Below are 12,332 nucleotides of genomic sequence, written 5' to 3'. Positions count from 1 at the left end.
TCTGTGTACGTTCCTTACGAGAACTTCATTAAGGAACGGAGGGAGTAATACTTACCCATATTAATAAAAATTTATAAAAGTATGATATTAGTAATAAATAAATTTTGCATTTAGACGAACTGTAATAAAAAATAGTCTAAAAAATCATTATTTTCAAAATATTCCCCTAAAATTTATCAATTTATCTAAACAACATAGTACATACATTTAGAATTGATGTTTGAAAGTAAATTAAATTCTAAGAGTTATTTATTAATGTTAGGGATTTTGTTTAATAATTTCTACTGTTTTCGTTTTGTTGTAAAAAAATTACTAATATATAGTTAGTATTACTGAACTGCTTTTAGGTTAAAAAAGAAAAATTACTAACATTGCTATATTTATTCTTTAAGAATAAAAAAGCGATTTATGTTGATTTATTTATGTAAAAAACTATATTCTCTAATAATGTAAGCCTACTAATACTACTAGCGGTTTTAAATTGAAATCACACGAAATTAATTTTGATATTTTTTGATAAAATTTATCTTTTAAATAATTATTCAGGAACATAAAATTTATGATAAGAGATATCAAAAGTTACAGGAAAGAAGATTTTATCACAATTTTTTAAAATTAAAGCAAAATTTTTTTGAGTTGCATTAACTTAAGTATAATATTTTAATTTCTACTATATTGTACAGTTATTCATACAATGATGCAAGAATTAGAACACAAAAGTGAATTATAGTCGTAATTGTTATTTTAGTTTAAATGGGTTAATAATAAGTGGGTTAATACCACTACAGCTTCAATTAAATATATTAACTTGAATATTTATAAAAGGTGATTGTGCCAAAAAAAAAAAATCAATTTTAATTAGTCATATAAAAGGTGATTATGCCAAATTGCCAATAATATATAAAAGCATTACTCCCTCTATCCCCTTTGAATTAACACTATTTGACTCAAAAAGCTCACAATTTTTGGACGGATATTTTGAAGAAGGGTTGGCACTAATTTGACACTATGGAGTCCAATCAACTAATTGCAAATATACAGTTGAAAAAAAAAATTTAACTGCCAACCAAATTAAATAATCTACCACAAACTTTACAAATTAAAATACATCCAGCTGAATAACCATGTTCCAATATGAAAATCTCAGCCAGTTTCAGTAAATCATAAGCATAATACAAAAGCAAACTTAAGCCAAGTTCTACTTCGAGAAAGAAGACGACTGTCAAATCCTTGAAGAGCAGGTCGAGCGAAAGGCAAATATATTATCACAAGTTCTTGTATGAGACAGTCTCACTGTGAGATACGGCCCATGCATGGGTTGAATAGCCCGACTAATACAAACTATTAGCGTATGGGCTCCTTGTTATGAGATCGTTTACCGAGAGACAGCCTCTCACAAGAGTAGCTCATATATTATTGCAAAAGAATCGATAGACTTTGTTGAAAGTTGGATAAATAGTTCATACGGTTGAAGGGAGCCTCTGCAAGAAACGAACTGAACCTACACTATTTGCACTCTGTGCCTCAAATTACTCCTTGTTCAAGCAGTACTTACATCACTATTCCGATTTCGCCCAAAAGCAGTTGCCATAAAATTGACTGCATTCAAATGATCAGTTCAAAATTTCTTGTTCCTACCTCACCTGAGCAAAGAAAGATACACAAATAAGAGAATTTTCCGATAGTATATTTTATAAATGGCTTTTATGAGGAGAACAAGAAGTACCCAAACAATTTTTTTTAAAAGGAACCATAATGATACGTCACAAAATCCACCGCTTCAACCCACTTTTCAGGCGTTGAGCTTCTCTCCATCTCACCGCCTTTCCTTCCTTATAATCAGCATTCGTTTTTGCTCTCTGACATTGACTCCTCCCTTCCCTCTCTATATTGCAGTACTTCCTCCTTTCCTTTCACCATCCCTGTCCTTAGTTGTTGCTTTTCCTCCTCGACTTAGATATCACAAACTTTTATTTTGCCACTTTCTCAGAATTAATTCAACAAACTAATCATCATGCCAAAACTTTCAGCTTCAGACCCATATCCGTCCAGGTCCACACCCCCATCCCCCCAAAAAGGTCATTCGACATGACAAAAGGAAGGGGGAAAGGAGAGACCAACAATTGAAACTGGGAAAAAGCACCAGATTCTGACAAGAGGCATAGTTGTGCAACCAAAAAGGGCTAATAAAATGGAGCCCGTTGATTTTTAAGAAAAGACATGTTCTTTTCTACCGAAATGAACTAAACTGAACTGCAGTACTGAAGTGAACTTGACTAATCAGTACAGACGAACTCATGTAATAGTAAAAAAAAAAACAGATCTAAGATCCCCATTAAATGTTTACAAATTTTTTCAACTGCTAAAATCTTATACCTAGAGGCTAGCTAGGGACTGAGAGTTAAAAAAAATATCAAAAAAAACCAAATAAAAGAACTTAAAACTGGAACCATGGTCATGTATAGGATAATGGCCATAATTTAGTAGAAGGGAGACCATGTAGTGTACTATGAGAATGATAAACAAGAGGGGATTTTGTTTCAATGTTAAAAATTCAATCATATGGATGTAAAATACAGCCCCTTATTTTTTTTTAATTGAAATTTTGTTCCTTTTTTACGAATTACTCATTTTGTTTTGCAATGTCACAATAAAGAGAAAATTCCCCCAAAAGTTCAAATTTATAATGTAAATGAGTGCTTGACGAATAGATCAAGATGTAGGATACTAGTATAGGGATTCCATGATTAAATCATGCAAACAAATCAAGAAATAGATTGTGCACAAGATCCTGAATAATGGTGAAAAGTAAATCAGACTTTATCTTGTTATCATGAATGAAATCCTTCTGATTGAGCCACGCATTACTTACCAGGAAAAGTAACGCAAAATTAGCGTCAGAAGTCTAAAGCTCCACATGGTTTTCCTTGGACCTCTTTGCTTCCTTGCATTTGCTTAGTTTCCTCTTTACAATCATTGTCATGACCTCGACTTCTCCCTATTCCCAGCTTAGGAAGACCACGATTCAATCCATCAAGCAAAACACAAGCCTTGCACCATTTCTGCACATACTCAATAAATGCATTCTAGGCATTAGAGAATAACAAAGGTTGCCAAGAGATGATGAAGGAAATCATTGAGCTTTATTCTTTAGGATTCAACGTTAAGTAAAATCTTCTTTAGGATTTGGTATACAAGAACAAGGATACACCAATCTCTCATACTAACAACTCTTATCTCGAGAAAATAATGTTCCAATTCAAACATAAATCAGCACAAGGAGGCAAATCAACTGCAATAAAGTGAACGCAGACAAAAATGTGTTTGCTTGAGACCCAAAACAATTTTCGGACCAGATGTTAGAGAGGTACTTGATGAAAACGTGTAAGCAATGGAAGTTTTTGATCATAAAGATGAAGCACATTTTACCTGGCTTGATATATAACCACAACGCTCACAGGTACCTTGCTCAGGCATCTTTGTAGAATTGGCGATTCTAAAACTCTCCCCTGATCTGATGATGTCCAGTATTGCTCTGGGTCTGAATGACACATTGTACAAATCAGTAAACGCATGAAGCTTTCAGAAAAAGTACAAAACTAAACAAAAAAAGACCTTATTCTCTCCAAATCTTTGATGAATTCCCGTGCAAAACCTCGGTAAGCATTTGGAGAATAAATGCCTGCAAGTAAACAAAGAAAGCAAATTCAATACTTCAAACGTCCTTTAAAGCCAGAAACACTAACAGCTTGTTCAGTTAGAGGAATTCAGAGAGGAAGGAAGAGAAGGGAGTGGGGGATTCCCTCATAGAGGATCATGGGTGCAAAGGAAACAGGGGATATTTTCTGGTTCAACTTTACAGAAATTAATCTTTCCGCATTCCACAATTGGAAAAATTTGGAAAGAAATGAGTTATCATTTGTTTCCAGTTCCTAGTTTCACTCACATGATGTCCTCCACAGTCCATTCTCCCTCCGTCACACTTGATCAATTTAGTATCCGCTTCAGTGTACCTCTCTTCCATCCCCTTCTCTCTCTTCTCTAGATTGTGCTCTCTCTTTCATCACTTTCCGTCTCCCTCTGCTCCTCTTTGCCCTCCATCCCACCACTCTCTTCCTCAGAAATTCATACATGTTATTCACTTTTTCCAATTTTTTCACAATTATTCAGCTTCCCTAGTACACATAATTTAATTGTTTCGTCTCCAATTTTTATCGAATTCAGATAACATATATTGATTGATTACCTTATCTCAAAATTCCATTAAAAAAAAAGCAAAATGTTTTATTAAATTCACGTAAGCAAATCTAATTTTAATCAATGAGGTTGTTTTTTTCTTTTTCAACAAATATGTAGATTAGGTAACCTCCAAGCAAACTTCTACATCGATTTCTTTTAATTACCAAACTCAATAATTCTAGGCAGGATAGGAAGAAAATCAAAACCTCTCTCCCAATCATTTCTTTTATTTACCAGTAAATCCAAACAATAATGGTTTAAATTTTTATATTTTGTTAAATATTATTCAAAATTGTTGAATTTGGTTCACATGCAGGCTTTAGCTCATAGTAAAACAAAATAGTAAACAATTTAACTATCACATTTATTTGTTTACATTATTGACTTAGATGGGGAACATCGAAAATACATGATGAAGACCAAAAACAAGTTGGCCTGAATCGGACTTGTCTAATAACCAGAATGGTTCCAGCCGTCTAGGTTAAGGGTGATACTCCAACTCAAAGCAGCAGAACAGTAATATTATTTTAGCAATGCACAAATTGGTAACACATACACATACTGATGAACATATCCTGCTTTGTTGTTAGATCAAGCCATTTGACACTCGCTAGTAATAATAGTAACAGAAAATATATACTAACACAAATCAGCCAGGTAAATGCAAGTTCATACTTACATTCAGTAGAAAAGTAATCCAGCCTCTTGAAATATGCATACGTTGATGGTGCAGTCAAGATTACATATTAAAACATAATCAATAGATAGAAAAAAAAAAGCAATAATGAATCAACAATTACATTCTGTAGACTTATTTAAGACATGTCATATCAGAGGTTAGGTAAAGCTTTAAAACATATAAAAACTTTAATGCAAGGATATATAACAATCTCCTTCTCGTATGTATACTTAAACGGCTTGCATCTAGGAATTGGTCCATCTTCGCCAGTTGTTATTGAGGTGCATCTACTCAATCTACAGTAAAGAACTACCAGACTCAGTAACAAAGTAAGGCAAGTGGAAATTCATACATGGAAACACAAACGCAAGGCTCAAACAGATAGTTAACATCAAAAAGGCATTAAATTTACAAATGTGAGTGATGGGATTCTAGTTTCCCTCTTCAGTGCACATGAGTACATCTGAGTCATAACAAATCTTTTTTTTGGGTTCCCTTGGTGTGTGTGTGTGTGGGGGGGGGGGGGGGGGGGGGGGGGGGGAGTATGCACTGAGAGATACCAGTAAAGAGTGAAAATACCTTGCAATATCCCCACGTAATATATTCAAGAGTACTGTCTCTGCAATATCATCTGCATTGTGTCCAGTAACAAGCTTATCTACTTTCAACATTGCAGCTCCTCGGTCCAGGGCCTTGAGGGCAAATAGGCAGATTAGGTGAAATCAGATAAATACGCTATTCATTTTAAAGAAGAAAAAAATCCAGAAAATCTTAGACAATAGTTTCTCCTTGAAGAAAAGAGACACAATTATTGACTTTGGAAGGGAAGAATACTGACTAGCATACCTGACGTCTGAATACCCCACAGAAAGTACAGTTGTTCTTTAACCCTATCATCTTCACTATCTCGTCCATAGTCCACCCATACAAATCTTTGTATGAAACTACTTTCAAGGGCAGCCCATACTGAGTTACAACGCATGCAAGTATTCTAATTAGAACATCACTACCTAAATTATAATAAACAATGACAGCACCAAATGCAGTAAAGATGAATTGAAAAAATAATTTAAACCACTAATAATATGCAATTGCCTCAGTCCCAGGTAAAATCAATTCGTCAGCAAACAAAACAGTGCAGAACAGCATATTGTCAAGGTAGAAAATGATTTATCTCATTAATGAACTGGGTTTAGTAACAGGAAGCAAGATAAAATAACAGCGGAAATAAGAGATGAGTAAGAACAAGAAAAAAGATGAGAGAGTAATAATATTGAAAGATTGCTCGACAATTATCAAAGCGCATTCGACCACAGCATCACTCCCATGGAAACTCTTAAGTCTTAACAGATTATCTGGATTCCCAATTTTTTCATCTGCCAACTATGTCACATGCTAATGATGGTGCAAAAATGTGGCTTTCAATGTGGTCGCTGCCACGGTAACAGTTGCTAACACGATCAATGCGGATGGTTTTGCGATTTTCTTGACCTATATTTCGGTTGTGGTAAGCTAAATAACTTTCACAAGTTACAATACAGCCACGATACGTGATGCAAGTGATATTCTTGATCGGTGTCACATGGTTGCTAATCACCTCGCGAATTGCAAATCGAAAAAAGTGAATCATGGTAGGTTTTAAGCTATTTTGAGCCATTTTGAACAAATTGCGAATTCAAAAGTCAAACTAACATGCAAATTATGTTTCATTGATGCTAACAGAACAGGACTCATGCTCAACTTATTTTCCACGCAATACAAACTTGCTGCAACAAAATAGGAGACAAACTGTGCATTCAACAATAAAACAAGGCCGATCACCTTATAAGGCAACATATTCAAGCAAAATGCCTTTCTTATAATAATAAGAGAGAAGAGGGGGATCAATGAACCAACAAATTTCCTTTCATTGACTCCTTATGATGATCATTATTCCTCAAGTTAGAATATGGTGAATAACTAAATTTAGTCAATGCTATAATCGATTATTATATGGTCACTTCCTATCCAAGCACATTTCCCCACACTTTACTATCCAAAGAATCCCCATTTAAAAAGAAAGTAAAGACAAAATCTAAGCTTTTCACATATCATTCAAATTTGAGTGGCTTATGTGAGTTAGAGGTATGATTGGCAGTAGGCACAAGCTTTAAGAGTAAACTAAGATACTTCACCTTGACCAATCCCTATTCATTCAAATTACCAGAGATTGACACAAGTTCCAAGTAGACAACAAATTTTCAGGGAGCAGTTTTGCCAGGTTCGTTACCATAGTTCTAACTTCTAAAAGGTCACCTAGGCGCGAGATAGCACCTTGACCAGGCAATGTGTTGGGCGCCTTGATAGTGTTGGGTGAAGCTATTCTTTAAGGTGTGTGCCCCATAATACTTTAGATGTGTCGCAAATATGTTATCCCTACTCTTCTTCTTGGGTAGTTACTAGTTAAAGATTGCACTTTATCGTTGTTGTCATGAAATGCATAATATCTGTTCCAACTCATAAGTTATATAAAAAATAATGTCAAACACTCTAACTACGTAAAAACATCACCACAGCGATTCTGTCAAATAATTTATTAAATTGGTTAAATGGACTAAAAACAGCCTAGAGCTAACATTCAAATTTTTAGTAAAGTTGCATGGGGTATTTAATCTCCATACCGACATCTTAAGTTTCAAACCATAATCCGTGCCCATAGTAAAATATAAAAACAACTGACCAAGTCCAAGTTTCTTAAATGAGTATGAGGCAGAACACAAGAACTCATAACCCATGCGCCCGAGCATGAAATCAGTCAATGTTTAGGAAATAACTCCTTTAAACATTATTAGGGTGCATATGTATTAAATACATCAATTATTCAAATATGAAAATGGAAAATCAGCATTTAAAAAACTATGGATGCAGTTCACTCGCACAATATCATAAACGCATTAACAACTAGAGCAATTCATTCTCCTCAGTGTGTTGGAATTTGGGTGTAGTGTTTTAGGTCCAGTTGTTTTCGGCTTTTGCTCATGCATCATCGTATCATTTAGGTTTTCCTTTTTTGTTCTTGTTCTTTTCAGTTTGGGTCAATTTCAACCCAATTGGACAAATCATAACTCAACAAGAAAGAAACACAATCAAAATTAAATGCACAATTGTTTTCAAACAGATAAGGCAAAACTTAAATCAGAGTTACAACCAAAATACAATATCATACAGAACTTTTCAATGAAAGAACAGATCACCAACTCACTTGAATTTCATTCCTCTTGACAGTTTCAAGTGAGTCATCCCTGTAACCTGTGATGCCTTCATCTATAGATAATAGGAAGAGATCCAAGCCATAGTTGTGTCGACGATTTAACTCTGACATAACATATGCAAGCACAGTGGAATCTGGAAAGCAGATAAACTTCAAATTTAACACTTGAGCAACTATTAACATCAATATAGATGAAAATACAAATCAAGGGTAAGATTACTTGGTAATATTGAAATTTATATAGTGGTATTCCAACATATAGAGTTCATGATGTAGTAATTAGTATACAAAATAACACAATCTCTACACCTCACGTAATGCCAACAAAAGTTCAGGCAACTGTTTCAACTTCACGTCAATATCACCATTTTCTGAATCCAATTATAGCATTGGGCGGAAGAAGTTTAAGTGATGGCATTTCAAATATTCAAAAAGGTGTCAGTCATTCATAAAAAACATTAATCCCATTCCTACGTCCTGTAGAGATTACTACAATTTCCTTATTCATCAGTCCCACTAAAAATGACCCATGCTCTCTTTAAATATCATCCATATATTCAAATTCACTTTTGATCTCATCCAACTCCAGTATTCCACAAATTTCAAATGTTTTATCTTATTAAACCATAAACCAAGCAACAAAATTAATGAAATTGCACTTGTAGCCAATTTATAGGACAGCGAAAGTATTAGCCACCCCGATTTAACCTAGTCTATATGCCGAAAAGAAGTTCAATATCAAATGCTCACATAAACGTATTGTTAGCATTCTACACGAAAAAGTCACATAACCAAACTCCATACGTTATCCCAACTTCTATCTTGCCCGTTCAAAAAGAAGCGTTTGATCAAGCTCACCTATACAAGATGTTAGCAACTTAGTGTTCAACATAAATTATACCATAATGTAACTTCCTAAACCCTAATAAAAGAAAAAAGCTTTCTTTATCAAGATAAAGCTCGTACAACTAGTAATGCTTAGGTGATTAGGTCTCAAAACAAACTTCTCAATTTCAATTTTAGAAATCCCAAAATAACTTTCTCATTTTCTTTTACGTTACAGCTACTTTTCTCTCCTCACATCAACCTTTTTTTCTCAATTTTCTCATGAAAACTTTTCCTCCCTCACACTTTCAAAAAAAAAAAAATCCAATAGTTACAATACGTCTTATGCATGTGCACGTTAAATCACGAACAGTTTATATTTATGTGAAATTGTGCATGATGTTTGCAATCAACAATCAAGGGTTAATCGAAAACAATCTTTTTGTTATCACGAGATTAAGGCTGACCCCTCTAATTCGCCTACTTAGTGACAGAGAGATAAAGCAATACAATAGTTTACATCTAATATTAAGCCTCGTGCCAATATTCGAAGGGACATTTATATTAGGAAATGGAGCTAGTCAATTTTAGTAAAATATTAATGATCAAGCACCTCAAAGAACTTGTACGGTTGCATACTTGCACTTAAAGCTCATTAACAAGTCTATTAAGCTATTTAATACACATAAGAGATAGTATATACAATATTATTGGAAAAAAAATTTGTGCATGCACATGTACGCACACAAACACACAAAAATAAATAATTTATTTCATTTTACCAACTTCATGGTCCCATTGGAGGAGGCAGCCGTGGCAGTCAACCACTGAAATTGGGATCAAAACTACGGAGGGGAGTAGGGATGAAGTGGTGACTAAGGTAATTGTTATGGTGGTTCTAGACCCAAACCCAAACCTGAATCTAATGGGTCTCTGAAAGTTTGACTCATGATCACCCCAACCAAAATCCTATCCTTTTATAACCAAAACCACTTGTGGCTCAATGGATAGAGCATCTGCATATAAAGTAAAAGGTTCGGGGTTCGACCCTTACTGGGCGCAGGTATCAATTGGGGGTTTCTTGACTGCATGCATCTCTCTTTACTCCCTTGTTGGAGGAACGGATATGATTTGTCCGCATCTTTCAGAAAAAAGAAAACCCCCCACCCGGACACTGCCTTGTGCGAGATACTGAGCGTGCTCTTTACCTTTACCTTTACCTTTACCTATAGTCTATAAGGTGCAATTCATCATCAAGTATAATCATTCCCCACAAAGATTTACATGGTATGAATTTTCATACCATTGAAACAGCTCTAATCATCATTTAATATATTATATTTATACAGCCCAGAAAAAATGTTAAAAGATAATAACGGGTCATCTAACCATTATGCACAAGCTTAAACTACAGTTAAACTATAATAAAAGAAATCTCTTCTCATAACTAAGACTATGCATGCAAAGCAATAATGTGATGCAATATGCTAGTTAACAAAACAAAATCCTCTTACACTACCTTTTCCACCAGAAGCACCAATAGCAACACGCTCCCCAGGCTTAAACAGCTTATTGTCAATTATGCAAGTGTGAATCTCTTGTTCAAACACATCGTAGAAACATTCCTTGCAAATCTCCAACCAAAAAATAAAAAATAAAAAAATTGAGCAAAGTAATTATATCAAATAGCATCAAAATTATCAAAAAAAAAACTTATAAATCATCGCTTACAAGGGTAAATGTTGCCACATCCGACCCCCAAACAATTGCCTATGTAGGAGGCTATTAAGGGCATCAAAATTATCAGAACAACCTATTAGTAATCACTAGCTAACAAGGATAAGGTTGCACACCCGACCCCTCCTGCCCCCAAAAAAAAACCCCATGGGAGGCGCTTAATGGCATCCAAAAATTATCAAAACATACTATTTATAATCACAAAGGGTAAGGTTGTCACACCCAATCCCCCAAACCCCACCAACGTGGAAGGCACGGCCGTTCCTGGATAATATTGAGTTGCAACCGCCTAGGGTTCAGCTCATGAAGGGGCCCAATTGAGTGTCATTATTAAAAATTAGTTTGTGCATAAGTGAATTCTACCATAGATCAAATCTATAGCACTATAACAGGGCCCTTTCTTATTATTCACGTACGACCCAAAAAGAAACGGCACCGGTAGCAAGTGCTTAACGGCACCAAATTATTAGAAACAACTTATTTGTTATCACTAACAAACAAGGTAAGATTGCCACACCCGACTCCCAAACCCCGTCTAGATGGGAGCCTCTAAATGACTGAATACCTGTTGCAGAGTTTTGGGGCGTTTAAGTGCAGGTCTTTTCAGATTACAAAGAGAGCAAAGGCGAGGTCCTCCTCCGTTTTTACAATTGCCCATTTTCTCCATCTTCTCTCAAATGGCTACCTGCAGTTAAGCCGCATAACAAAAACAACAAATTCAATACTCAAATGATCAATAACTAATCTATTAATGCCTAATAAATTCAACAAAAAACATCGAAAAAACAAGGATACGAATGAAAACCCTAAAAAAACTTGATTCATTAAATCGTCGAAATCTGTAATTACCTGACCTCCGTGATGCAACAAATCACGATTTGGTTTAGTTAGAAGTAAAAAAGGAGGGGTTGCAATCAAATTTATGAATTAGAGATTTTAGACGTTGCTTCAAATATTCTATGCAAGATTTTATGGAAGACTGACTGTTTTTATATTTCTTATATGTTATTAGCCTTGTTTCTAATATAAAAATTTACTTATAAAAAGTAAAAATTATCAGAAAATATCTAATAAATTTATTTTTTAAAAAGTATCTGATAAAAAATATTTTGCCAAAATACATAATTAAATTTTTTGTTTTCTAAAGAGTATCAACTAACAACTATTATTAGTTGACTATTATTTTTTTGTTTGACTTCCAATTAAATGTCCTTTGTTGTAGTCAATCTAATTATAGTTTCTACCGAAGAAATACATTGGGCATGGTGATGATAAACTTTCTAGTAAACATGCGAATTATCATTAATTTATTATTATTACTAGTTTTTTGAAAATATATCAGATATAATTAATTATTATAATAAGTATTTGCTATAATTATACCGTTCAACTTTGATATTTATTTTATTATATTTATAAATATTTTTCTTAAAATTAATGAAATTAATAATACTATCTTCGTCTATTAATGATTGTCCACGAGACCACAATGCAAAAAAGAAATAAAAGTTGAAAAAAGAATTTTGTGTCGTAATGAAAATTTTTAATTATAGAAAGTATTAACGTAACTAACATTGAATAATTTTTTACCCCCGATATTTT

At 34.1% G+C, this 12,332-nt stretch overlaps 1 protein-coding gene across 2 annotated transcripts; it reads right to left on the bottom strand.

The window, feature by feature from the left end:
- Nucleotides 1-1,041: 1,041 nt before the first annotated feature.
- Nucleotides 1,042-11,724, bottom strand: LOC130805302 (cytoplasmic tRNA 2-thiolation protein 1). 2 transcript variants are annotated; one of them, XM_057670001.1, is made up of 12 exons: nt 11,580-11,724; nt 11,296-11,415; nt 10,513-10,627; nt 8,160-8,302; nt 5,765-5,884; nt 5,498-5,610; nt 5,122-5,214; nt 4,919-4,959; nt 3,616-3,682; nt 3,430-3,541; nt 2,873-3,062; nt 1,042-1,643 (listed from the first exon to the last, which is right to left on the bottom strand). In XM_057670001.1, the coding sequence occupies exons 2-11, from the start codon at nt 11,395-11,397 to the stop codon at nt 2,898-2,900; spliced, it is 1,071 nt and encodes a 356-aa protein (XP_057525984.1). In that variant the 5' UTR covers nt 11,398-11,415; nt 11,580-11,724; the 3' UTR covers nt 1,042-1,643; nt 2,873-2,897. The 2 variants fall into 2 exon arrangements, with proteins under 2 accessions (XP_057525984.1, XP_057525985.1); XM_057670002.1 differs by having other exon boundaries at nt 10,513-10,618.
- Nucleotides 11,725-12,332: the final 608 nt, after the last annotated feature.

The sequence above is a fragment of the Amaranthus tricolor genome, chromosome 2 (genome assembly GCF_026212465.1).
Source record: "Amaranthus tricolor cultivar Red isolate AtriRed21 chromosome 2, ASM2621246v1, whole genome shotgun sequence".
In the NCBI taxonomy this organism is placed as follows: domain Eukaryota; kingdom Viridiplantae; phylum Streptophyta; class Magnoliopsida; order Caryophyllales; family Amaranthaceae; genus Amaranthus; species Amaranthus tricolor.
The sequence above is the reverse complement of the archived record's forward strand: the minus strand, read 5'-3'. Positions and strand labels throughout refer to the sequence as shown.

Excerpts from the sequence above, each read along its gene's own strand:
- LOC130805302 (XM_057670001.1), bottom strand. The coding sequence starts at position 11,397 with ATGGAGAAAATGGGCAATTGTAAAAACGGAGGAGGACCTCGCCTTTGC. Across the intron at positions 10,628-11,295 it reads GCCCCAAAACTCTGCAACAG|ATTTGCAAGGAATGTTTCTA; the intron begins GTATTCAGTCAT and ends TTTTGGTTGGAG. Across the intron at positions 3,542-3,615 it reads AAAGATTTGGAGAGAATAAG|ACCCAGAGCAATACTGGACA; the intron begins GTCTTTTTTTGT and ends TGTGTCATTCAG.